The sequence below is a fragment of the Arachis hypogaea genome, chromosome 9 (genome assembly GCF_003086295.3).
Source record: "Arachis hypogaea cultivar Tifrunner chromosome 9, arahy.Tifrunner.gnm2.J5K5, whole genome shotgun sequence".
Lineage (NCBI taxonomy): Eukaryota > Viridiplantae > Streptophyta > Magnoliopsida > Fabales > Fabaceae > Arachis > Arachis hypogaea.
In genome coordinates this window covers 25,749,962-25,777,662 of record NC_092044.1, presented here as the reverse complement: position 1 = coordinate 25,777,662, position 27,701 = coordinate 25,749,962, and the positions used below count along the sequence as shown (strand labels likewise).

At 34.1% G+C, this 27,701-nt stretch overlaps 1 protein-coding gene and 1 long non-coding RNA gene across 2 annotated transcripts; one reads left to right on the top strand and one right to left on the bottom strand.

Annotated features, from left to right (window-relative positions):
- Positions 1-285: 285 nt before the first annotated feature.
- Positions 286-11,566, bottom strand: LOC112710730 (uncharacterized). Its single transcript, XR_011865577.1, has 7 exons — positions 11,110-11,566; positions 10,882-10,999; positions 10,551-10,763; positions 4,215-7,667; positions 3,987-4,104; positions 3,656-3,868; positions 286-666 (listed from the first exon to the last, which is right to left on the bottom strand). It is a non-coding gene; the product is annotated as an uncharacterized lncRNA (long non-coding RNA).
- Positions 11,567-12,720: 1,154 nt separating this feature from the next.
- Positions 12,721-14,903, top strand: LOC112710729 (uncharacterized). Its single transcript, XM_025763118.2, has 2 exons — positions 12,721-13,034; positions 14,011-14,903. Exons 1-2 carry the CDS (start codon positions 12,965-12,967, stop codon positions 14,736-14,738), a joined length of 798 nt encoding a protein of 265 aa, XP_025618903.1. The 5' UTR covers positions 12,721-12,964; the 3' UTR covers positions 14,739-14,903.
- Positions 14,904-27,701: the final 12,798 nt, after the last annotated feature.

Sequence of the window (27,701 nt, the reverse complement as noted above, 5' to 3'; positions counted from 1 at the left end):
ATTATTGTACGTCGATTAAAATAAAATGCTCAAGGAACAAATGGAAATTAAAAATAACACTTTAATCACATCTTGTAACACAAATAAATATTTATGATCAATTTTGTTAAATGGACACATGCTCCTCGAAAAAAGAATAGAAAAAAGGCACATGCTAAAGATAAAGAATCACCGAGTATTAAAGTTGTTTATTGCCAAAAGAAAATACGCTTAATATACTTTGGCTTCGTTTACAATAAAATCAACTATAATCGTTTCAAAGTTCATATGCTCGGATGGGAAACCTTGAAGCCCTAAAAACCAAATATATTGTCCTTAGAAAGATGTACAAATTGTACAAATGTACAAATGAAGCTTGAAATAATAATGGTATCTATTCCATTTTAGGGTAGCCATTTATAAAATTAGCACCACCCTGATTTGATCATGATTTTAGCTGCCAACCATGATAACTGATATCCTTGTCATGTTTGATTCGGTTAAAGTAAATAGAGGTTTATATGCACATTTATGCATGATGATGCACTAGAGAATGAGTTAAAAGCAAGTTCAATTAGAGCCAAACTCCTCATTCCAGTGTTCCATGTCTTCACACTTGCTTTTCTTTAAGCTTGATTTCATGACCGTCATTGCCTTCTTGAAATCATTGTAAGTTAATCCTCTTACCTGGTAAAGCCAAAAAATATCATTACACAACTTATTGTTCATTTTTTTTTATGAAAAAAGTAAATACTTTAACAAAGACTTTATAGTCGCATCTTCAAATCCGTCACTGAAAGGGTGGAAAATTTGGGGGTGAGAACCAAACCACATGTTCTCAGTAGAGGTAGAGAATGCCGTAAAAGTAAAGAATAAAGCGCAAACAGTTAATTTCATTCAGATACATCTAAAAGAAAATTAACCTTCTTTAAAAGCATTAGTTAATTATTCAAAATCCTAAACCCATATTTTCTTTATAAAACTCTCAAAAGTTTCCTAGACTGTATGAATGACTAATTTGTTCCAAGCATAGGTTCATTAAGTCTATGCTGAACCAGCTTAATCTTTCATACTTTACTAAACCTCAAACACAAACCAATCACGGCCTCAGGCCTAAGCAATTCAATCAACATCCAATTCACCACAATCCAGTCAATCAGTTACAACCACAAGTAATGAGGTTCAAACACAATCAAGAGCAATTACATCAAGTATAGCAATTAGCAGTTAAACAGAATTATTCACTTAGGCATTCCAATTACAATATACACACCCAAACAATGTCACATAGATGCATATGATGAATGTCTAGTCCTAGTGCAGGCCATGAGCTCATGTGTCGGTTAGCACCTGCCTTCCCGACATTTATCCGGTCACGAGTCCACGATTTCCCGGATACGATTTTCCATTCAAATAAATGCGCATATAATTATTAGCAGCTCTATTGAGACAGCCTCTGCTTTCTACTCGCAGGAAATATACTCTTGGGAACGGAAAATTACTCTTGGGTTGCCTCAGGGCAACAGATAAATAAATAATATCTCTTGGGTTGCATTAAGCAACATATATATATAATATCTCTTGGGTTGCATTAAGCAACAAATATATATAATATCTCTTGGGTTGCATTAAGCAACAAATAAGCAAACACTATCTCTTGGGTTGCCTCAAGCAACAAACAGACATCTCTTGGGTTGTTTCAAGCAACAAACAAACATCTCTTGGGTTGCTTCAAGCAACAGATAATCATACAATAAGTACATTACTCTTCCCTTTTTCTTTCATAATTACAAATACGCAAGCGGGACAAGACCCACGCCCTTGCCAACAATCTCATATACCAAATAATCTTTTCTTAAAAGAATCATGGAAGTTATTATCATTAAATAAACCTTAAATATTGACTTTGATTAAGTCCTTATACTTTTATAAAAATTCGGACATAATCTCCTTTAAAAATAGGACTTAGCCACCCTTACGGGTCCCAACCAAACAATCCACCAAACTCTTTTTAACCTTTCCAATATCAATTCAATTCAGAAACAAGCAAATTCCAACATTGAAACAGCCATATTTCACTAAGGTTCATCTTTAGTTTTATGAACTCATAACTCTTACTCAAGCATTCCCAGCACCCTATCTTCTTTTCTGTTTTTAATATAGCAAATGAACTCGGAATTGCGCAAACTTTATGTCCAGGCGTTCGTCTTAAAATAAGCTTTCTAACAAACTAAAGATCATAATTTTCTGGTTTCTCTAGCCTTAGGAATAAAGGAAAAACCGAGACTGCTCTGCAGTGAGTAAAACCAGAAAAACAGCAGCAGCATGTGATATTCAAAATTCAATATAAAATCCAAGTTAAATCCAATGACTTTGAAAATTAATACAGTTCAACTACACTCATCCAAGTGTCTTTTCCAATTGGTTTCAGGTCAATATCATTTTTAATGAAGAAGTTATATAACCTAGAAGCTAACTAATTTTCTGCAGAATTCTGTTTCAAAATTTAATGAACTTATCTTCTTCCAAGTGCCATAACTTACTCATTAAAACATGGATAGCCCTGAAATTTACTTCACATATGCTAAACATACTTAATTTTTACTTCCAATTGGTTGCACCTCGATATCCAACCAGGTTCAAAAGTTATAAACTTCCAAATTTACTGATTTAAGAAAACAGAATCTGGCCTTTGCTGCATAATGCATCGTATTTCAAAAATTTGTATCTTTTAAACCGCAAGTTCAACCATTCTGAAATTTTACGACATAAAAATAATAGGACTAAAGTTTCATTTAAAATTGGTTCCATTTCAAAATTCCAAGTGCAGAATTTCTATTAAAGGAATCAAGTTGCTGCTGTGTTAAACGTTCTGCAGAAAAACCAGATTTGACATCCCCAATTCAAAAATTTACCATAAATCATAAACTTAATGAAAAAGTCTCAAATTTACCAGTTTAGTTCCTTGTATCCCCAAGTTTAACCCAGATTTGGTTTCACGCAATTCCGATAAACACAGAATTAGTTATAGCTTTTCAAAACTGCTGACTCAGTTTAGAAGTTATGCAGAAACTCAGATTTTGGAATTCAACTTTAGAAAATCATAACTAGTTCTCTAACTGATACGAAACCTTAAAAATTGAATTTCCACAATTACACTTAATATAATTTACTTAACATTTCAATTCTTATAATTTCAGTCACTATAGAGTTACTAACTCACTTTCAAAGTTGCCGTTTAATTTCAAAGCTCAGCTTGTTCAGCAAGTAATTCAACATCTCAAATTCAATCCTTTAAACATTCTCTAAACCCAATTCCAGTCAATCATCAACTAAATCCATCACCGATAGAATAATTATAAAACCATCTCAACAGCAACAATTCCAACATAATCCATCAAAATTCAGAATTTTCATCAATCACTCTTCAACATTTCATATTCCACCCATGATCAATCAATTCCACAAAATCCTCAATTTCAATAAATTCACAGCCACAATTCAACATCCACACAACCAATCAATTTCGCTATCAATAATTCCAATTATACTTCACAAACACATTTTAGCATTCATATCATCAATTAATCACTCACAACAATTAAGACTATTTGCAGATTACTCAATAAACCTTGCGGGCATTCTAAAATTAAAACCATTTAATTAAACCCCCTACCTCGATGTCGCAATTACAAGAGACCGTTGGCAGAATTGTTGCGAGACAGCTGGCTGTACCTCTACTAGTCACGCAACCGTTTCTGCCCAGAAAGCAGCAGCACTACATCTCAACACAACCGGGACGGCAGTAGCATTAACTTCCACAACAATGACCATGGTTGCAGTGAAATGAAGATTTCGAATTCAATGGAATCGAAAGGCAGAAACAGCTCTGGTAATTTAAAACGGAGCACAGGCCAAATTTAAATTAAAACAAGAACAAGCAATTTAATAAGAAATCGGCAGAATAGAGCGTGAAATTGGAGCAGAAATAAGGGGAAAAGGCTAACCCAGGCCAATGGATGTTAAACCTAAGTATAGCGGAAGCAGGGCAGCAGCGATTCCTAGCAGCACCCCGCGGTGGTTCCGGCAGCAGCAACACCCCGCCAGTAACTCCATGGAGACAAGCTCCAACAAACATAACATAGTCAAGAACATCAGAGGTAGATACTGGGTATTTACAGAGCGGCAAAGGTTCAGAGATGGTGGTTCTCATGGCTAGGGTTTAACTGACTCACCACTATTGATGGCGGCGACCGAAGATTCCGGCAGCGGCAGCGGCAGAGGAATGGTCCCTCCTCGGCGCGTCACTCTCTCACACACATCTCGTCCTCTCCCTCTGTGACAGCATCAACGAAACCTCTTCTCCCATGTTCGTTTCCCCCGCCGTAGTGGTAGCGGCTTCCCCTAAAAGCAGCGCTGACGATGGAACTTCCTTCCTTCACGCGGTGCTTCTCTACTTCGATCACCCTCTCCTCTATAACGGCTAGGGTTTGGTGGTGTGGCGGTCAGAAAGCTGCGACGGTGGCTGTGTTCATCACCGGCAACGCCTCTTCCTTCCCTTCCCCTGTCCTCTCCTCTCATCCTCTGGCTCCCTTTGGTTCGGACTCTCCCTCTCCGTCACTCCCACTCTAATTTTGGCTTCCCCTTTTATTTTGCTGTCCACATATATATGATATACATTCTTTTGAAGATAAATGGTAAGAATGGGTAAACGTGGGGTTATAAGGAGGAGATGAGTATACCGGTGCGTGTGTGTGTTTAATTGGTTAGGAAGGACACGTATTAGATACTAACAGTACGTATAAAATAAGAAACATAAGACTAAGAAAAATATATATATACGAGTAATTTAACAATTTTACAAAACATTTATGAGAGGATAACAATTTAGAATTTAAATATAATGCTATAAAAATTACTTTTAAAGTGCATAAGATTTTATTTATTAATATATCAATGAGTTCAAACAATTATTTTTAATTTAAATTATAGAATAAGCATACTAATTACATTTTATAAAATATAGTTTAAACTCAATACTAATTATTCAAATTAAATGATATAACTCTTTATTATTTTTCTATTATCGAAACTTTAATTTCTATTTACAAAATATCTAATTATAATAAAATTACTTAAACTTTAAGTATTTATAAAAATCCATTTAATCATTCCTAATAAATTAATCTCTAGGAGCTCAAATTAATAAAATAAACCATAATTTATTCATAATAGAAATTACTTAAATTAAATTATATAATACTTCCATCACTAAATTTTATTTCCAAAACATATGAAATAACCAATTATAAAAATTACATAAGAATATTGATTAACTTAAACTCCAAATATTAATAAAACTAATTTAATTATTCTTAATCGACTAATTTATAAAATAAGATATCAAATTAATAAAATAAATCGTAATCCTTTTAGAATAATAGTTACTTGAATTAAATCATACAATTCTTTCTTATTTTTCAATTACTAAAATTATACAAAATATTCCATTATAGAAAATTACTTAAGAATCTTATTTGATTTAAAATGAAATTATCTCCGAATCTATTTAATTATCTCCAATAAAATAATTTCTAAAATTATAAAGTTTAAACTTAATAAAATAAAATCACAATTTATTTATAATTAGATTTTCAAAAATGCGGGATGTTACATTCTATCCAACTTACAAAAATTTTCGCCCTCGAAAATTGATATAAAATGAAGAAAAGATTTATATTCACATCCCCTTTTGAATATTTTAAAGGCTCCAAAAAATCATATCACATAAACATAGAAGAAAATATACTAGGTAATGCTAGAGTTGATAAAATAACTTAACATAAGAAAAATTTTAAAATCCAAAATCAAATAGGCACATATTCGTTCACAACTTTTAACAAAGCATGATCAGTTCCTCTCGTCGCCTCAAAACTCCATAACTCCTTATAACTTCATAGACTAACCAGATTCACTTAACGTACGCACAAATCATGTCCCTAAGAACTAGCGCAGATAAGGAATACGAAACATGAGAAGAGAAAGACAAATGGCACGAAAGGTTTATGTGAGAAATTGGAAGAATACTCAAGTTCTCAGTTAAACAAAATGGTATTTCGCCAGGATTTGAAGGAATACGTGAAATCATCAACAAACAAGGATATATATAAGCAATGAATTGGAGCATAAAGGGAATTAATTCAAGGCTTAGGAAGAAATTTTGAATCGAACAGTTTCAATATGAACATCATAGGGAAAATAGTACAACAATTTTAAACAACTTCAATTTGAAATAGAGGGAATTAGTTTATCTTTTTCAAAAGAACATATATAAATCCAACATTTTTCAATGTACTAAACTTAGTATAAATAATATGTTATATCGATTTAATTTTCAAATCAAAACAAATCATGCATGGTTTGTAAACTAAAGTTTGGAAGATACTTAAGTACATAGCTATAGAATTATAGTAAAGATGGCAGAAAATCAACTTCTATTTAAAGAATGAATTCTGAAATCAAATTTTCTATAAATCAATAAAAGATAAGTGGTATATCACAGATAAACAAGATTAAACTACTTAAAGAAGCTTCAGAGTTTATGTAAGAAAGTCTAAACTGAATTAAAAACAATCCCATCAAAATTTAAGCAAGGGTTGTGGATACCGTCAAGTAAGAAAAGATTTGAATTGAAATTTTTCTCAAAGAAAATTTGAAATAAATACTCAGAAAGGAAATTACAAGAAATGGTACGTTACACTGAAATGAATCCAAGTTCAGGACACGGAGCATAGAATTTGTAAGGTGAGAATAAATATTTCAAAAGATTCAAGCAACAACCAGATACAGAGTCAAGCAAGGACATGCACGAATGATAATACAAGGTTAGCAAGAAAGAAATCAGAAACTAGAAATTCCAATACAAATAGTAGAGAGAGATAACACTAAGCACAAATAGAGAGCATACGTCGAAACGGAACTAATTTCTAGAATTTAGTTTCTAACGTCCCCAAAACCTCGTAATTCGCGTTAACCTATCACTTCTATTTCGCCTGTGATAACCTATTAGTGTTCCCAAATACATAAATCATTAGTATTAAGTTGGCCAAACTTGATACCATAAGATATGCAATGGTAAACTAATAGCGTTAATCACTAGACAGTCATGCATATAAAACATAAAATCTTGTCATCAGAACAAGTTAGAAAGCATGACAGACACTTAGAGTATGCAATGAAGCATAGTCAGTCCACTCCCAAGGCTCTACAGGAAGGACTGCTCTGATACCATATTGTAACATCCCTTCCAGCAAAATACCTTGCTTAAGTCAGGGTATTTCTACTAGAAAGAACGTTACGTGACCTTTTCTAATATTAACTACTTAATTACTGAGCCTTTATATCGAGTTCGCGTTTTAGTTTTAAGAAAATTCCGGAAAATTTTGTTTTTATTCTTTCAAGACATGTATCAAAGATAAGCATTGCAAATAATAATACAATCATATAAGTATTATTAATAGTAATTCTTATACATAGAAAGTCATATAAACCCAAATACAATACCTACCCCTCTGATAAAATAAAACTTCAAAGGAAAAGAGCGAGGGGACTCTATGAAAGCAATTAAAACCATAAAGAAAACCTACTAATCGCTCGCAGCTTCAAATTGCATCTTCAAATCTGTGTCACTGAAAGGGTGGAAAATTTGGGGGTGAGAACCAAACCACATGTTCTCAATAGAGGTAGAGAATGCCGTAAAAGTAAAGAATAAAGCGCAAACAGTTAATTTCATTCAGATACATCTAAAAGAAAATTAACCTTCTTTAAAAGCATTAGTTAATTATTCAAAATCCTAAACCCATATTTTCTTTATAAAACTCTCAAAAGTTTCCTAGACTGTATGAATGACTAATTTGTTCCAAGCATAGGTTCATTAAGTCTATGCTGAACCAGCTTAATCTTTCATACTTTACTAAACCTCAAACACAAACCAATCACGGCCTCAGGCCTAAGCAATTCAATCAACATCCAATTCACCACAATCCAGTCAATCAGTTACAACCACAAGTAATGAGGTTCAAACACAATCAAGAGCAATTACATCAAGTATAGCAATTAGCAGTTAAACAGAATTATTCACTTAGGCATTCCAATTACAATATACACACCCAAACAATGTCACATAGATGCATATGATGAATGTCTAGTCCTAGTGCAGGCCATGAGCTCATGTGTCGGTTAGCACCTGCCTTCCCGACATTTATCCGGTCACGAGTCCACGATTTCCCGGATACGATTTTCCATTCAAATAAATGCGCATATAATTATTAGCAGCTCTATTGAGACAGCCTCTGCTTTCTACTCGCAGGAAATATACTCTTGGGAACGGAAAATTACTCTTGGGTTGCCTCAGGGCAACAGATAAATAAATAATATCTCTTGGGTTGCATTAAACAACATATATATATAATATCTCTTGGGTTGCATTAAGCAACAAATATATATAATATCTCTTGGGTTGCATTAAGCAACAAATAAGCAAACACTATCTCTTGGGTTGCCTCAAGCAACAAACAGACATCTCTTGGGTTGTTTCAAGCAACAAACAAACATCTCTTGGGTTGCTTCAAGCAACAGATAATCATACAATAAGTACATTACTCTTCCCTTTTTCTTTCATAATTACAAATACGCAAGCGGGACAAGACCCACGCCCTTGCCAACAATCTCATATACCAAATAATCTTTTCTTAAAAGAATCATGGAAGTTATTATCATTAAATAAACCTTAAATATTGACTTTGATTAAGTCCTTATACTTTTATAAAAATTCGGACATAATCTCCTTTAAAAATAGGACTTAGCCACCCTTACGGGTCCCAACCAAACAATCCACCAAACTCTTTTTAACCTTTCCAATATCAATTCAATTCAGAAACAAGCAAATTCCAACATTGAAACAGCCATATTTCACTAAGGTTCATCTTTAGTTTTATGAACTCATAACTCTTACTCAAGCATTCCCAGCACCCTATCTTCTTTTCTGTTTTTAATATAGCAAATGAACTCGGAATTGCGCAAACTTTATGTCCAGGCGTTCGTCTTAAAATAAGCTTTCTAACAAACTAAAGATCATAATTTTCTGGTTTCTCTAGCCTTAGGAATAAAGGAAAAACCGAGACTGCTCTGCAGTGAGTAAAACCAGAAAAACAGCAGCAGCATGTGATATTCAAAATTCAATATAAAATCCAAGTTAAATCCAATGACTTTGAAAATTAATACAGTTCAACTACACTCATCCAAGTGTCTTTTCCAATTGGTTTCAGGTCAATATCATTTTTAATGAAGAAGTTATATAACCTAGAAGCTAACTAATTTTCTGCAGAATTCTGTTTCAAAATTTAATGAACTTATCTTCTTCCAAGTGCCATAACTTACTCATTAAAACATGGATAGCCCTGAAATTTACTTCACATATGCTAAACATACTTAATTTTTACTTCCAATTGGTTGCACCTCGATATCCAACCAGGTTCAAAAGTTATAAACTTCCAAATTTACTGATTTAAGAAAACAGAATCTGGCCTTTGCTGCATAATGCATCGTATTTCAAAAATTTGTATCTTTTAAACCGCAAGTTCAACCATTCTGAAATTTTACGACATAAAAATAATAGGACTAAAGTTTCATTTAAAATTGGTTCCATTTCAAAATTCCAAGTGCAGAATTTCTATTAAAGGAATCAAGTTGCTGCTGTGTTAAACGTTCTGCAGAAAAACCAGATTTGACATCCCCAATTCAAAAATTTACCATAAATCATAAACTTAATGAAAAAGTCTCAAATTTACCAGTTTAGTTCCTTGTATCCCCAAGTTTAACCCAGATTTGGTTTCACGCAATTCCGATAAACACAGAATTAGTTATAGCTTTTCAAAACTGCTGACTCAGTTTAGAAGTTATGCAGAAACTCAGATTTTGGAATTCAACTTTAGAAAATCATAACTAGTTCTCTAACTGATACGAAACCTTAAAAATTGAATTTCCACAATTACACTTAATATAATTTACTTAACATTTCAATTCTTATAATTTCAGTCACTATAGAGTTACTAACTCACTTTCAAAGTTGCCGTTTAATTTCAAAGCTCAGCTTGTTCAGCAAGTAATTCAACATCTCAAATTCAATCCTTTAAACATTCTCTAAACCCAATTCCAGTCAATCATCAACTAAATCCATCACCGATAGAATAATTATAAAACCATCTCAACAGCAACAATTCCAACATAATCCATCAAAATTCAGAATTTTCATCAATCACTCTTCAACATTTCATATTCCACCCATGATCAATCAATTCCACAAAATCCTCAATTTCAATAAATTCACAGCCACAATTCAACATCCACACAACCAATCAATTTCGCTATCAATAATTCCAATTATACTTCACAAACACATTTTAGCATTCATATCATCAATTAATCACTCACAACAATTAAGACTATTTGCAGATTACTCAATAAACCTTGCGGGCATTCTAAAATTAAAACCATTTAATTAAACCCCCTACCTCGATGTCGCAATTACAAGAGACCGTTGGCAGAATTGTTGCGAGACAGCTGGCTGTACCTCTACTAGTCACGCAACCGTTTCTGCCCAGAAAGCAGCAGCACTACATCTCAACACAACCGGGACGGCAGTAGCATTAACTTCCACAACAATGACCATGGTTGCAGTGAAATGAAGATTTCGAATTCAATGGAATCGAAAGGCAGAAACAGCTCTGGTAATTTAAAACGGAGCACAGGCCAAATTTAAATTAAAACAAGAACAAGCAATTTAATAAGAAATCGGCAGAATAGAGCGTGAAATTGGAGCAGAAATAAGGGGAAAAGGCTAACCCAGGCCAATGGATGTTAAACCTAAGTATAGCGGAAGCAGGGCAGCAGCGATTCCTAGCAGCACCCCGCGGTGGTTCCGGCAGCAGCAACACCCCGCCAGTAACTCCATGGAGACAAGCTCCAACAAACATAACATAGTCAAGAACATCAGAGGTAGATACTGGGTATTTACAGAGCGGCAAAGGTTCAGAGATGGTGGTTCTCATGGCTAGGGTTTAACTGACTCACCACTATTGATGGCGGCGACCGAAGATTCCGGCAGCGGCAGCGGCAGAGGAATGGTCCCTCCTCGGCGCGTCACTCTCTCACACACATCTCGTCCTCTCCCTCTGTGACAGCATCAACGAAACCTCTTCTCCCATGTTCGTTTCCCCCGCCGTAGTGGTAGCGGCTTCCCCTAAAAGCAGCGCTGACGATGGAACTTCCTTCCTTCACGCGGTGCTTCTCTACTTCGATCACCCTCTCCTCTATAACGGCTAGGGTTTGGTGGTGTGGCGGTCAGAAAGCTGCGACGGTGGCTGTGTTCATCACCGGCAACGCCTCTTCCTTCCCTTCCCCTGTCCTCTCCTCTCATCCTCTGGCTCCCTTTGGTTCGGACTCTCCCTCTCCGTCACTCCCACTCTAATTTTGGCTTCCCCTTTTATTTTGCTGTCCACATATATATGATATACATTCTTTTGAAGATAAATGGTAAGAATGGGTAAACGTGGGGTTATAAGGAGGAGATGAGTATACCGGTGCGTGTGTGTGTTTAATTGGTTAGGAAGGACACGTATTAGATACTAACAGTACGTATAAAATAAGAAACATAAGACTAAGAAAAATATATATATACGAGTAATTTAACAATTTTACAAAACATTTATGAGAGGATAACAATTTAGAATTTAAATATAATGCTATAAAAATTACTTTTAAAGTGCATAAGATTTTATTTATTAATATATCAATGAGTTCAAACAATTATTTTTAATTTAAATTATAGAATAAGCATACTAATTACATTTTATAAAATATAGTTTAAACTCAATACTAATTATTCAAATTAAATGATATAACTCTTTATTATTTTTCTATTATCGAAACTTTAATTTCTATTTACAAAATATCTAATTATAATAAAATTACTTAAACTTTAAGTATTTATAAAAATCCATTTAATCATTCCTAATAAATTAATCTCTAGGAGCTCAAATTAATAAAATAAACCATAATTTATTCATAATAGAAATTACTTAAATTAAATTATATAATACTTCCATCACTAAATTTTATTTCCAAAACATATGAAATAACCAATTATAAAAATTACATAAGAATATTGATTAACTTAAACTCCAAATATTAATAAAACTAATTTAATTATTCTTAATCGACTAATTTATAAAATAAGATATCAAATTAATAAAATAAATCGTAATCCTTTTAGAATAATAGTTACTTGAATTAAATCATACAATTCTTTCTTATTTTTCAATTACTAAAATTATACAAAATATTCCATTATAGAAAATTACTTAAGAATCTTATTTGATTTAAAATGAAATTATCTCCGAATCTATTTAATTATCTCCAATAAAATAATTTCTAAAATTATAAAGTTTAAACTTAATAAAATAAAATCACAATTTATTTATAATTAGATTTTCAAAAATGCGGGATGTTACACAGGCCATTCAAATAAAATATAATAAATAAAGAGTTTAGATTTAACCAACTAACAAGGTATGCAGCACTCCTTACTTAGCAAGGAGCGTTTAAGGATGAGCCCTCAAACTAACAAAACAAAACAAAACAAAACAAACAATCAAATAAATAAATAAATAAATAAAATAAAATAAAATAAAAACAAAAAAGTGGCCACGGTTATTCGTTGCTTGTTTCAATAAGGTTAGTTTTTTCTCTTTTTGGCTGTGAATATTCCAATCCTTCCTACTTCTAATTGGTCAATGTCATCGCCCGCATAAGAGAAATGAAGATTCTTCCCTCTCTTTGAAGTATTCAATTCTCAGATTGGGAAGACTGGTTACTCTCTAGTTAGTTTAGGTTTTTTATTTTTATTTTTCTGATTCCACCATCAACCATGGATATCCAGAAGAAGAGGGTGCAGTTACTCGTCTTCGTCGTTGGCATCATCGCTCTAAGCATAACAGGTACTTTGTAATTCGATTTCTGTTGTTCTCATTGCTGATTTAGTTTTTACTATTTAGAGCAACTCTTATTAATCTTGAATTCATGCTAATCATGAAAGGGAATAATAGTAGGTGATTGAGATTCAAACTTCTACACATTGAACCCTGACTTTAATTAGTTTTCTTTTTATGTCTAATTTAGAAATCTAAATTCGTTTGCGAATTGGACCTATTTTACCAGATTTGTGTTTGCACTACATGTGGGAATTGGAATTCTCAAGAGAATTGAAATCCATGCTTGTATTTTGTTCCGGAAAAAAATAGAAGGAGAAGAGTTCACTTCTTGCTTGTTACTAATTACAATCACACTATAAGGGTGAGACTTAGAGATCCTAGGTTCAAATCCACCATTGGGGGCAGAGACTAGAGACTATGGTGCCAGTTTTAATAGGATTAACAAGGAAGGAGCAGCTTAGGCTTCCTTATATGGTCCCCAAAAGAAGATAAATCCAATTGAGAGGAAAATTTTTTATTTCTAGATTCTAGTGTTAGTTATAACTTATAATTATGTCTTTCTTAATTTCTTTCTTATCGAAACTGGCTTGATCTGCCATGAGGGTAAAAGCTTTTCCAATTTTGACTGCTAGTTAGTGAGTTTGTTTGTTTATTTTGTTTTGTTGTGCCTTTTTTTCCCCACTTGAAAGACTTCAATATCTGATCTTATTATGGGAAACAAATGCCAGCTACCTGAGTCAATTAAGCATTGTTTCGAATACTGGACCAAATATCTGGTTCTTCTAAAAGCTTAAGGTTATATTTTTTTTTAATTCAAAAATGTTTTTAGTCCCAAAACTCCAAAATTTTTTCTTTGATAGTCTTGCATTGTCATTTATTTTTGATTGAATATCTCTAATTAGTAAGTTCCCTCTCTGTTTATAGAGGCGTGGTATCTGGCATACACTATCTTCTTATGCTCATACAAGTGTGTTTCTTTCAGCTGAAAAATGCAGGCAGCTTGTTGGTGAGGAGGGGTCATCCCAAAGTGGGAAGTTCACAATCTTAAATTGCTTCGACATGGGCTCCGGAACTTTAGCATGTGCTGTTAAGGAAGGCGTGAAGCTCTATTTTTACAATCTTAGATCTGCTCATGTTGAAAGAGCAAGGCAACTTGCAATCGAGTCTTCCCTTGCTGATGCGGTGTCTCAGGGGATGTCACCGGCAGACTCTGCAAAACATGCACAAAAAGAGGGTAAGAAGGCAGTAAAACTGGCCTCTCGTCAAGCCAAACGCATTATAGGCCCTGTCATCTCTTCTGGATGGGACTTCTTTGAAGCCGTGTACTATGGTGGTACAGTCACGGAGGGTTTCCTTAGGGGCACTGGTACATTGTTTGGTGCATATGGGGGAGGGTTCCTTGGCGAGGAAAGGCTTGGTAGATTCGGCTATCTTGTTGGAAGTCACTTGGGGAGTTGGATTGGTGGTAGAATAGGACTCATGGTATATGATGTGATCAATGGAGTGCAGTTCTTGTTGAATTTTGTTCAAACGGGAGAAATTGAAGTTTCTGAAAAATCTGGAAAAGCCAATTCATTCTTCGAGGAAACTCCCGCTTATGATGACAGCTCTGAAAGTTCAAGTGTTTATGAATCATCTCCCAGCGAACAATCTAACGCATATGAATCTGAGTACCAGAGCTATGAAAAATATGAAGATTCTGAACTCTGATGATTTTTTGGGAGCTCTTTTATATATTTATAATGGCTCAAAGCACGGTTTGATGATATCGATTTTTTTTCTTCTTCAATGTATCTCTTTCAGTATAGTGTACAAATATTGCTAGAACTAGAAGTATCTTACCATATATCATATATACTCATTTCATTGTTGTCACGTGGAGTTAGAATCATGTCGTAAACCATAACAGAATAAGAGAGATGTGGATGTAATTCTCTGTAATGGGATTTCTAGTTATACCACTTGCTTCCATGGTGAACATTCCTCCTTTGAAAACTTTCATCATAACTTGTATAGCAGTGCAACATTTCTTAAGAGCTGTGCCCAGGTGAGGTATAAAGGTTTAAAACCGTTAGCAAGGCAAGGCTAGGCTACTTCCCACTACCGTTCTTGTTTGAGAACAATGGAAATCTCGTATTATGTATGGTCATTTTTGGGGTAACTTAACACCGAAACCCTCACATTTTCTAGGAGCTTGCACTATCTTCCATTTGACCAGTGGGGAGTAAATCTTCATAGTAGTCCCTGAGATTCGCGTGATTACTTAATGTAGTCTTCGAGATCTCGATTTTCTCATTGTAGTCTTCCAGATAGAGCTTCGAGTACTCATAGTGGTCCCTGGGCATATTTCTGGTGATGAGTCATCATCGGAGCACTTACATGGCGTCGTTTTGCCATGCTGTAGCTGAGCTGGCTCATTTCCCACTATACCCACATCGGTTTAATTGAACAATCTTTTCTTTCCATTCTAGTGTAGAATCTTCAGCGCACTGGCAATTGGTGTAGTTTTTGGGTCAATTATATATGCAAGATTAACAACCGAAAGAAGAAACATCATCTTGTCCTTCCAACGGTTGAAGTTCGTTCTATCAAAGCGATCCAACTTGACAAAACTTTTGATTCATGACCTTGAACGTGGTGTTTTGATTTTGTGCCATCTTCAAGAAATATCTCTCTAAAATTGTTGGGTATATGAAGATGGTTTCAAGGTACAATTAGATCGTTTTTTTTAGAGAGATATTTGTCCCTACACTTAGTTGCTATAGGGTTGATGACAATACTCTCCCAGAATATGAAACCTAAGAATTTCTTAATTAGCAATAGTAAGAATTCTCAACTCTTTTGAACAAAAAATAAATAAATAAATAAATAAAAATCTTAATGGTTAAGTAAAATGTACACTAGTACTTGTTTGTTTGAAATAGTGGATAACGGCTTATTTATACATATTGTACGTAATAATTATAATTTGTTATGTACACAAATGGTTGTGTCTTTTTTATTACCAATAGATGTAATATTTTAAACATACACAATTATTAAAAGGTCGTGTCCCTTTAGCCAAATGATACTAAACTGTTAGTAACCATTTATTAATATTAATAAATCAAATTTGTAAATACCTTTCAAAAATTATTCCAAACTTGCTGATATTTCTACGAAAATAAGAAATACCACTTAAAAGGGACATGAAATTAAGAATCAATTAATTACATGTAGTAGAGAGGAAAAATGGAAATTCAATATATCTCCAACTCTGAAGACAAATCCCTCACCATTAAAGATATCTTCAACACAGGGAGCTAAGCATGTTTGTGCGTCGTACCATTGAAAATAATGAGGAAGTCGGAATTAGACCGAATAAAACATATTAATCATTTGTAGCAGCAATGGGTGGTCATCGTAAACTAAATTTTATTGAACAAGATGATGCCAAAGAATTTGAGAAGTACTTATTAAGAACGAAAGAGAAGAATCAAAATTTCTTTTATGAGCTTAATCTTAAAGTTGATCACTCTATCAAAAATGCATTTTGGGCTAATGCAAGAAGTATGGCTGCGTATGAGTATTTTGAAGATGTTATTTCATTTGATATGACTTACAAAACAAATAAGTAATTTTTTTTGTTCTGGTTTCGGTTCTTTGTAATATAGTATTCGGTTCATACGCACAATTAGTTTCGGTTCATAACGGATTTTTTTTTCTGGTGTCTATTACATGTACAATTTAGCTTTTGGTTCTTTTGTTGGTGTGAATCACCATGGTCAGTCAAAGACTTCTTGGATGTGCTTTGATAAAAAAAAATGAAGATATTCAGTCATTCAAATATTTATTTGAATGTTGGTTTCGTAGCATGGGAAAAAAGGGAGTAAACACCCAATCCGGTCCTCGTTCGTTTTCACGAAGGACAAAGCGGTCCCTGTCCAAAAAAAGGGACACTTCGACCCTCAACCTTTTTATTATGGGATAATACGGTCCCTCTGTTAAAAAAATTATTAAATAATAATAAAAATTAATTTTGTGGGGGTTTTATTTGTATTTTGTGGGGGTTTTAAACCTCCACAAACTATTAATAACTTTGTTTTTAAAAAATTCCTTCATCAATGGTGGTTAAATGAAGAAAAACCATTGATAAAAATGATGCCACAAAATAAAAGTAATTATAGTATAATACCTTTTAAAGGAAAAAAATAACATGGAATAAGAAATAAAAGAAGAAAACTTTAATGTTGATAATATTGGTATTGGTGATGATGACGGTAGAAGAGATAATGATGATGATAAAATATGGTTACACAATAAAAATAATAGAAGTAAGAGTGATAATAATGAGGATGAAAAAGATAATGGTAGTAGTGGTAGTAATTGGTTATATTGTTGAAAAGATTTTTGTGGGGGTTTAAAACCCCCACAAAATACAAATAAAACACTCCACAAAACTAATTTTTATTATTATTTAATGAATTTTTTAACAGAGGGACCGTATTGTCCCAAAATAAAAAGGTCGAGGGTCGAAGTGTCTCTTTTTTTTGGACAGGGATCGCTTTGTCTTTCGTGAAAATGGACAAGGATCGGATTGGGTCTTTACTCGAAAAAAGGCACCAAAAGGGATTCTTACCAATCAATGTATATAGATGCAAAGGGCTGCTGAAATGCCAACAACAATTCACATATGGTATATTTGGCATATTATAAAGAAAATTCCACATAAATTAAATGGTTACAAGAGACAAAAAAAATTGAACAAGAGATGAGTCATGTTGTTTGGAACTTGTTTACAAAAGATGTATTTGACAGAAATTGAAATGATTTTGTCATGAAGTATGGTGTTGGAGGCAACAAGTGACTTCCAGTTAACTGTGGTTTAAAAGGTAGAGAAAATCGAGATTTTACGTGAAATCAAAAAGGTAAATTAAGAACATAATACGCCAAATTTTAACAAGATTTAAATTGTATAATCGTCAGACTTAGTACAAATTTCGTAAAATCGATAGACCCATTTAAAATCATAATATCAGAAGATTTTAAGAGTTAAATCGAGATTTTAACTACTATGGTGGTTTTATTCTAATTAATTGATGTTATTTTTTTTAGTAAAAATGGGTATAACTTTTAGTTCATTTTATGTCTGATTTTTTGAATTCTGTCCCATTTTGCAGAGCTCTTTGAAGATTGTCATTTATGGATTTTAGTTTATCTTGTTCACCACTTTTAGGCTTGGATGAGAAGCACACAAAGGAGCGAGAGCATGCATGCTTTTTTTAATAAGTTGATTACACGCAATAGCTCCTTGATTCAATTTGTGAAGGAATATGATAATTGCCTAGGAAACAGAGAGTAAAGAGATAGAGAATTTGATGTTGCAGATTTTTATACTATCATACAGTGTGCAACAAAATCATCAATAGAAGCTCAATTTCGGCATGTGTATACTCATGAGAAGTTCAGGAAAGTTCAAGCATAATTTAAAGGAAAGGTGAATTGCATTACAAGATCAACGCAGTCTGCTCTAGGTTTTACAGCATATGAAGTTGTAGAACAAGTTTCTAACTCAACATTCAACAAGTTTGTTATTATATACGGTGTGATATCATGTGAAGTAAAATGTCAGTGCTTATTGTTTGAGTCAAGGGTATATTATGCCATCATTCTTTGAGTGTCTTAAGTTTTGAGCGAGTAGATAAAGTGGTATCAAAATATATATTGCAACACTGGAGTAAGAACGTAAAGAGGAGGCGCATACATATCAAGAGTAACCAAGACGAGCATTTATTGGAGCCAAGAAGTAAGAAATTTGATGATTTGATATTTTGCTAGCATAATATTTGTGCATTTGTGTCAGAATATGAGGAGTTGACTGGAATTCTGCCCCGTGCTTTTGATAAGATCATGGCTAAGATGCAAGAATATCAAGCAAAAAGTAAAGGTAAATGTTCATTATGATCTCATGAAGATGCTACATTGAATGATGTTAACGACCTTTAAAATCCCCCACATGTTAGAACAAGAGGATGTCCCAAGAATAGATTAGGATCGAATGTGGAAAAAAAGATCGCAAATACATCAAAGAAAAAGAAAAAAGCAACTCTAAGTGAGGTAACATTGACTTGCTTTTGATTAGGCAAAAATATGTTTGTGCATGTTAGTACATTTGCTAATATATAATTTATTTCTTTTGCAGTTGAACCTTTTAGATGGTGGATCAATAATCCAGTCAAGCTCTAGCCTTTATCATGCACAAGATATGAATTATCCTGGAGAAGATATGTCACACTATGATAGAAGTTTCGATGTTTAGTAAAATAAATTTCAGTTCATTTATGTTTTACTCATATAATGTTTTTTCCTTTGATGAAAATGAGGGTTAATTTCTTATTTCTGTTATGTTTTATTGAATAATCACTTTTTGATTTTTCAAATTAGTTTCTGTAATTGTGTTGTGGTAAGCAGTTTAAGTATTTATTAGAATATTTTTGGTTTATTTATGTCTAAATTTCGGTTCGTTTGTGTTTTTGCCACTAATGAGGTTTGATAAATACATTCAATTTATTTAGTGTGAACCTAAATTCATTCAAATTAATCTGATCTCAATACAGCCCAAACATTTTCAACAAATAAATCAAAAGAAATTTAAGAAAAGATTTTCAAACATATATATTAACATTTACAAAGAGTCAAAGAAGTGTTTGCCTCTTTACAACTCCTTACAAAATAGTGTTCAAGAATGTCAATAGAAATTCATTACAATTTAGAAGATTGAACCTATTTACTTTTTATAACCCCAGATGATAATCTACAAAAAAAACTTGAGAGAGCAGCAAAAGGCTTTGAGATTCTTATGACTTCAGATCCATCAATGACTTTGTCTCTCAATATATTTATCTTATCTAAAAGAATGGTTAGACTATATTCATGCCTAAAAGTATCAATTTGCTCTTACAATTGAAAGAAATTTATTAATTTGTATTAATTTAAAAGTAGAGGATCAACTATGTTTAATGATACTTACCTGTTTTCAATTTTTACATGTGTATTTTTCCTTTTTGATTCTTTTGGAATTCATTGTTTGCAGTCATTTCATGATGTATATTTCGCAATCCCAATTAATAAAGAAATAAGAAAGTAAAATATGATTAATAGGACAGACACATAAAAACATAGTAAACATATTAAATAACACTACTATAGCAAAAAATAAAAAGAAGATTGATACGATGTTTGTTGACCGCTGATCGAAATATATGGTGCGTTAACACCCTCTTCGTTTTCTACCAAAGGTTTTGCCCTAGCATAGACCCTCATTTGGGATACTATAAACTCTGAAAAGGATAGAAATCCAAATATAAAAAGCACAACAAAACCAACAAAAAAACAAAAAATGCACTCCAATTCAGTAATAGCTGCACCAAAACAAGCACATAAACAATGCTCAATCAGGCACAAAAAGTGATTGATATGATTTAATTTAATTAGAGCAGAAGCACCAGAAATAAGAAATTTCATAAGGAAAACAAAAATAAGTATTATGTAAATAACTTACAACAAATTTATTCAAAGCTCTTCTTTCGACAGACACATCTTCTTTTTTGATAGGGTCAAGTACATGAAAAATCTTCTTTTGAACATCAGCAATCCACAACCACCAATGGCCTCCATGACAAATTGGTGCAAACAGCTGAAGTTTAGGCAAATGATAGAATATTTTAGTTTAAATGATACCAAATGACAGACTTATTTAAGAAGTTTTAGAAATCATAACTTACAAATGGATAGCATGCTAGTTTTTTTTTTATCCAGAAAAGGTAGGTAGTCCTTAAATTCATTTATCTGGAAGGCCTTCTTAGTGTTTAGATCAATGTACTCGTACTTATGCTTCGACAACATGGAATTCTGCAAAATGAACCAAAATAAGTTTCTTGTATCATACCATACATAATCAAAACGAACCGAAACTAATGATAGCTTACCACAACCTCTGTTGGGAGCAATATATTTATTCATCAAATCTGTGACATTTTTTGTTGTTTAGAAGCATACACAGTACGAAGACCACCTATAGGACCAAAATTTATTAGATATGGGAATATAACTTTTTAGGAAAATCATCAACGTTAATGTAATAACAGAAGAATTTACCGTATTTTTTTATGTGTTCTATGGGTCTTAGGGACAAGAAGTGGCATCTATTCCCCTCTAAATGAGCTTTATGGTCCAAGAGGAATATGGTATCGAACTCACTGCTTGGCCCATTTTAGTTAGTCTTGATATGCGTCATTCACTAATAACATTTTTTTCTCAACTCCTCTGTTATTTTTTTCTTTTACCGGAGTCTTGTACTTTTCAAGGGTGCTCAAACTCTGCTCCAGATTTGTTTCTTTCGCATATTGCAATGTTACTGCCACTCTAGCATCCATCACTATCTCGACCAAACTTTTAATTTGTGTTATTATTGGTGCAGAGTTCGGTGGATTTATGCCAAGGTCGAATGAAGGTACACTAAAATCATCTTCCAAATGCTGAGGATGGGGAGGACTGCAAGATGACAGAGAAAAATTTTCAAAAATGATAAAAAATTATTATGATATAACATCAAAACTAATAAAAAGATTTTCAATAGAACTTATTCATCAACAGGAGATTCTTGCTTTGATTTTCTTGCCGAAGTTTCTGTGGAGGCTTGCTGTTGAGGTTGTGGAGGACAGCTGTATTACACAGTAAAGTGTTTTAAAATAAACCGAAATTATTATGATATAGCATCAAAACTAGTAGAAAGAATTTTAAGTAGAACTTACTCATTAACAAAAGCTTCTTGCTCTGATTTTCTTGCCAAAATTTCTGCAGCAGCTTGCTGTTGAGTTTGTGGAGGTCAGCTGGATTACACAGTAAAGTGTTTCAAAATGAACCAAAATTATTATGATATAGTAACAGAAATAGTAAAAAGGATTTTAAGTAGAACTTACTCATTAACAGAAACTTCTTGCTCTAATTCCCTTGCCAAAATTTCTGCGGGAGCTTGCTGTTGAGGTTGTGGAGGGTAGTTCGATTACACAGTAAAGTGTTTCAAAATGAAATGAAATTATTATGATATATCATTAAAACTAATAAAAAGAATTTTAAGTAGAACTCATTCATTAACAGAAGCTTCTTCTATTTGAGTTTCTGAAGGGACAGAGGTAAAGGTTGTAATATGATGAGCGGATATTTTATACGCTTTTTGGGGGGTAATTTCATGTAGTTTTTAGTATGTTTTAGTTAGTTTTTAGTATATTTTTATTAGTTTTTAGGCAAAAATTATATTTCTGGACTTTACTATGAGTTTGTGTGTTTTTTCTGTGATTTTAGGTATTTTCTGGCTGAAATTGAGGGAGCTGAGCAAAAAGCTGACTCAAGCTGAAAAAGGACTGCTGATGTTGTTGGATTCTAACCTCCCTGCACTTGGAATAGATTTTTTGGAGCTACAGAAGTCCTATTGACGCGCTCTCAATTGGGTTAGAAAGTAGACATCTAGGGCTTTCCAGCAATATATAATAGTCCATACTTTGCGTGAAGATAAACGACGTAAACTGGCGTTTAACGCCAGTTCCATGTTGCATTCTGGCGTTGAACGCTAGAAACAGGTTACAAGTTGGAGTTGAACGCCAGAAACAGGTTACAACCTGACGTTTAACTCCAGAAACAGCCCAGCCACGTGAGAAGCTCAAGTCTCAGCCACAGCACACACCAAGTGGGCCCCAGAAGTGGATTTCTACACTATCCATCTTAGTTTACTCATTTTCTGTAAACCTAGGTTATTAGCTTAGTATTTAAACAACTTTTAGAGATTTATTTTGGATCTCATGACATTTTATATCTGAACTTTGTACTTTTTGATGGCATGAGTCTCTAAACTCCATTGTTGGGGGTGAGGAGCTCTGCAGCATCTCGATGAATTAATGCAATGATTTCTGTTTTCCATTCAAACACACTTGCTTCTATCTAAGATGCTGATTCGTACTTAACTGTGATGGATGTGATGATCAGTGACACTCATCACCATTCTCAACCCATGAACGGGTGCCTAACAAACACCTCCATTCTACATTAGATTGAATGAGTATCTCTTAGATTCTCTAATCAGAATCTTCGTGGTATAAGCTAGAATCCATTGGCAGCATCCTTGAGAATCCGGAAAGTCTAAACCTTGTCTGTGGTATTCCGAGTAGGATTCAGGGATTGGATGACTGTGACGAGCTTCAAACTCGCGAGTGTTGGGCGTAGTGACAGACGCAAAAGGATCAATCGATCCTATTCCGACATGATCGAGAACCGACAGATGATTAGCCGTGCTGTGACAGAGCATTTGGACCATTTTTACTGAGAGGATAGGAAGTAGCCATTTACAACGGTGACGTCCTATATACAGCTTGCCATGGAAGGAGCCTTGCGTGTTTGAAAGTGAGAAAGCATTATGTTACAGGAATTCAGAAGACAAAACATCTCCAAAACTCCAACATATTCTCCATTATTGAGTAACAATTACTTATTTTATGCCCTTTCACTTTTTACAATTGAAACTAAAGAACTCTATTGGTATCCTGATTGAGAATAATAAGATAACCATAGCTTGCTTCAAGCCAACAATCTCTGTGGGATTCGACCCTTACTCACGTAAGGTATTACTTGGACGACCCAGTGCACTTGCTGGTTAGTTGTGCGGAATTACATAGTGTGAGTGTGATTTTCGTGCACCAAGTTTTTGGCGCCGTTGCCGGGGATTGTTTGAGTTTGAACAACTGAAGGTGAATCTTGTTGCTTAGATTAGAAAAAATTTGTCTTTTTGGTTTAGAGTCACTAGAATTGCATCTTTTATTATTCCCTTTTAAAATATTTTGTTTCTTTTTCTTCAAAAATATTATTTTTCTGTATTAATTATTAGTTTTTTTGTGAGTTTAGTGTCATGTTCTAAGTTTGGTGTCAATTGCATATTTTTTGTGTGCCTTCAATTTTTCAAAAAAAAAATAGTTTTTCTCCGTTTAGTTCATGCATTTTTTGAATGTGTCTATTTTCTTGGGAATAGTTGCCCCTTTGAATTTTCCTTTTAAAATTTTTTTTCAAAAATAATTTTTCTTTGATTAAATCTTGTGCCAAATTTTAAGTTTGGTATTTTCTTGTTAATTTTTCCTTAGTTTTCTAAAAATTTTAAGTTTGGTGTTCTTTCTTTTGTTCTTGGTGTTCTTGTGAGTTTTCAAGGTGTTCTTGAGTCTTCTTTGTGTTTTGATCTTAATTTTTAAGTTTGGTATTCCTTGGTGTTTTCCCTCCAAAATTTTCGAAAGCAAGGAACATTAGATCTAAAAATTTTAAGTCTTGTGTCTTTTGTGTGTTTTTCTCTTTCATCATAAAATTCAAAAATAAAAAATTATCTTTTCTAACTATCTTTAAGCAAATTTTTCAAATTTTTCTATAAAAATTCAGATTTCAATTTCAAAAATTTTCAAAATCTTATCCTTTTAAGATTTTTTTAAAAAAATCACATCTTTTTCAAAAATATCCTAACCACTTTTTCTCTCCTCATTTTTTTCGAAAATTTTTAAAATATTTTTTTAATTTTATTTTTATTTTTTATTTTATTTTATTTTATTATTTCAAAAATTACCTTTTTTATAATAAAATAAATAAAATAAATCCACATCATCTCCCTTTCTCCATCATGGACCTAAGTGGAAATGAATAGTTCAGAAGGACTCTGGGGTCATATGCTAACCCCACTACTGCTTTATATGGGAGTAGTATCTGTGTACCCTCCATCGGAGTCAGTAGTTTTGAGTTGAATCCTCAGCTCATTATCATGGTGCAGCAAAGTTGCCAGTATTTCGGTCTTCCATAAGAAGAACCTACAGAGTTTCTGGCACAATTTTTACAAATTACTGACACAGTACATGATAAGGAAGTAGATCAGGATGTCTACAGATTGTTACTGTTTCCATTTGCTGTAAAAGACCAAGCTAATAGGTGGTTAAATAACCAACCTAAGACTAGCATAAGGACATGGAAACAGCTGTCAGAAAAATTCCTGAATCAATATTTTCCTTCAAAACGGATGACACAACTAAGGCTGAGCATTCAAGGCTTTAAAAAAAGAGATAATGAATCTCTTTATGATGCCTGGGAGAGATACAGAGAGATGCTAAGAATACCCCTCTGAAATATTTTTAGAGTGGGTGCAGTTAGACATCTTCTATTATGGGCTTACAGAGAAAGCTCAGATTTCTATAGACCACTCAGCTGGTGGATCTATACACATGAGAAAGGCAATTGAAGAAGCTCAAGAGCTCATTGATACAGTTGCCAGAAATCAACATCTGTACCTAAGTAGTGAACCTTCCATGAAAGAAGAGGCTAAAACAGTAACTGCTGAACTAAGTCCTGCAGAACAAGTTACTGAATTCAATCAGTAATTAGATTTTCTAACAAAACAGCTAGCCGAATTCAAGGAAATACTACAAGAGACAAGAATGGCTAATATAAATATGGAAGTGTAGCTAAAGCAAACAGAACAGCAGTTATCAAAACAAATAACAGAAGAGTGCCAAGCAGTTCAATTAAGAAGTGGAAAAACATTAAATACCTCACTTCAAGGCAGCAGGAAGCCAAGAAATAAACAAACTGCTACCCAAAATCCCTCTGAGGACAGTTAGAGCCCAGAGAGAAATAATTCTAGCGCTCAAATGCCAGAAAAGGGGTGGAGAGCTGGCGTTGAACGCCCAACCCATGCTCAGTCCTGGCGTTCAACGCCAGAAACAGGCAAGGAATTGGCATTGAACGCCCAAAGGAAGCACAGTTCTGGCGTTCAGACGCCAGAAACAGGTAAGGAGTTGGCGTCTAACGCCACTCCAGCTTCCACCCCTGGCATTCAAATGCCAGTGGGGGATTAGACACATACAAGTGCTGATAGCAACCCCTCTAAAAAGGCTTCTCAACCCACATCTGTAGGCAATAAACCTGCAACAACTAAGGTTGAGGAATTCAAAGCCAAAATGCCTTATCCTCAGAAACTCTGCCAAGCAGAACAAGATAAGCAATTTGCCCGCTTTGTAGACTATCTCAGGACTCTTGAAATAAAGATTCCGTTTGCAGAGGCATTTGAGCAAATACCCTCTTATGGTAAGTTCATGAAAGAGATCTTAAGTCATAAGTAGGATTGGAGAGAAACTGAAAAAGTTTACCTCACTGAAGAATGTAGTGCAGTCATTCTAAAAAGCTTACCAGAAAAGCTTAAAGATCCCGGAAGCTTTATGATACCATGCATATTAGAGGGTACTTGTACCAAGCAATCTCTATGTGATCTTGGGGCAAGTATCAACCTAATACCTGCAACCACTATCAGAAAGCTTGGTTTGACTGAAGAAGTCAAACCAACCCGGATATGTCTCCAACTTGCTGATGGCTCCATTAAATACCCATCAGGCGTGATTGAAGACATGATTGTCAAGGTTGGGCCATTTGCCTTTCCTATTGACTTTGTGGTGCTGGAAATGGAGGAGCACAAGAGTGCAACTCTCATTCTAGGAAGACCTTTCCTAGCAACTGGATGAACCCTCATTGACATCCAAAAAGGGGAAGTGACACTGAGAGTCAATGAGGATGAGTTTAAGTTGAATTTTGTCAAAGCTATGCAGCATCCAGACACCCCAAACGATTGCATGAGCATTGATATTATTGACTTTCTGGTAAAAGAGGTAAATATGACTGAGAGTCTTGAATCAGAGCTAGAGGATATCTTTAAAGATACTCAGCCTAATTTGGAGGAACCAGAGAGAATAATAGAACCTCTGAAAATCCCTCAGGAAGAGGGGAAACCTCCTAAACCCGAGCTCAAACCATTACCACCATCCCTGAAATATGCATTTTTAGGAGAAGATGATACCTTTCCTGTAATCATAAGTTCTACCTTAGAGCCACAGGAAGAGGAAGCACTAATTCCAGTGCTAAGGACACACAAGACAGCTCTTGGGTGGTCCATCAGTGATCTTAAGGGCATTAGCTCAGCCAGATGCATACACAAAATCCTATTGGAGGGTGACGCTAAGCCAGTGGTTCAACCACAGAAGCAGCTGAATCCAGCCATGAAGGAGGTGGTGCAGAAGGAGGTCACTAAATTACTAGAGGCTGAGATTATTTATCCCATTTCTGATAGCCCCTGGGTAAGCCCTGTCCAAGTCGTCCCTAAGAAGGGTGGTATGACAGTGGTTCATAATGAAAAAATGAACTGGTTCCTACAAGAACAGCTACATGGTGGCGTATGTGTATTGATTATAGAAGACTCAATACAGCCACCAGAAATGATCATTTTCCTTTACCATTCATAGACCAGATGCTAGAAAGACTGGCAGGTCATGAATACTACTGCTTCCTGGATGGATATTCAGGTTATAATCAAATTGTAGTAGATCCTCAGGATCAAGAGAAAACAGCATTCACATGTCTATCTGGAGTATTTGCATACAGAAGGATGCCATTTGTCTTGTGCAATGCACCTGCAACCTTTCAAAGGTGCATGCTCTCTATTTTCTCTGATATGGTGGAAAAATTTCTAGAAGTCTTCATGGATGACTTTTCAGTATTTGGAGACTCATTCAGCTCCTGTCTTGACCATCTAGCACTTATTCTAAAGAGGTGCCAAGAGACTAACTTGGT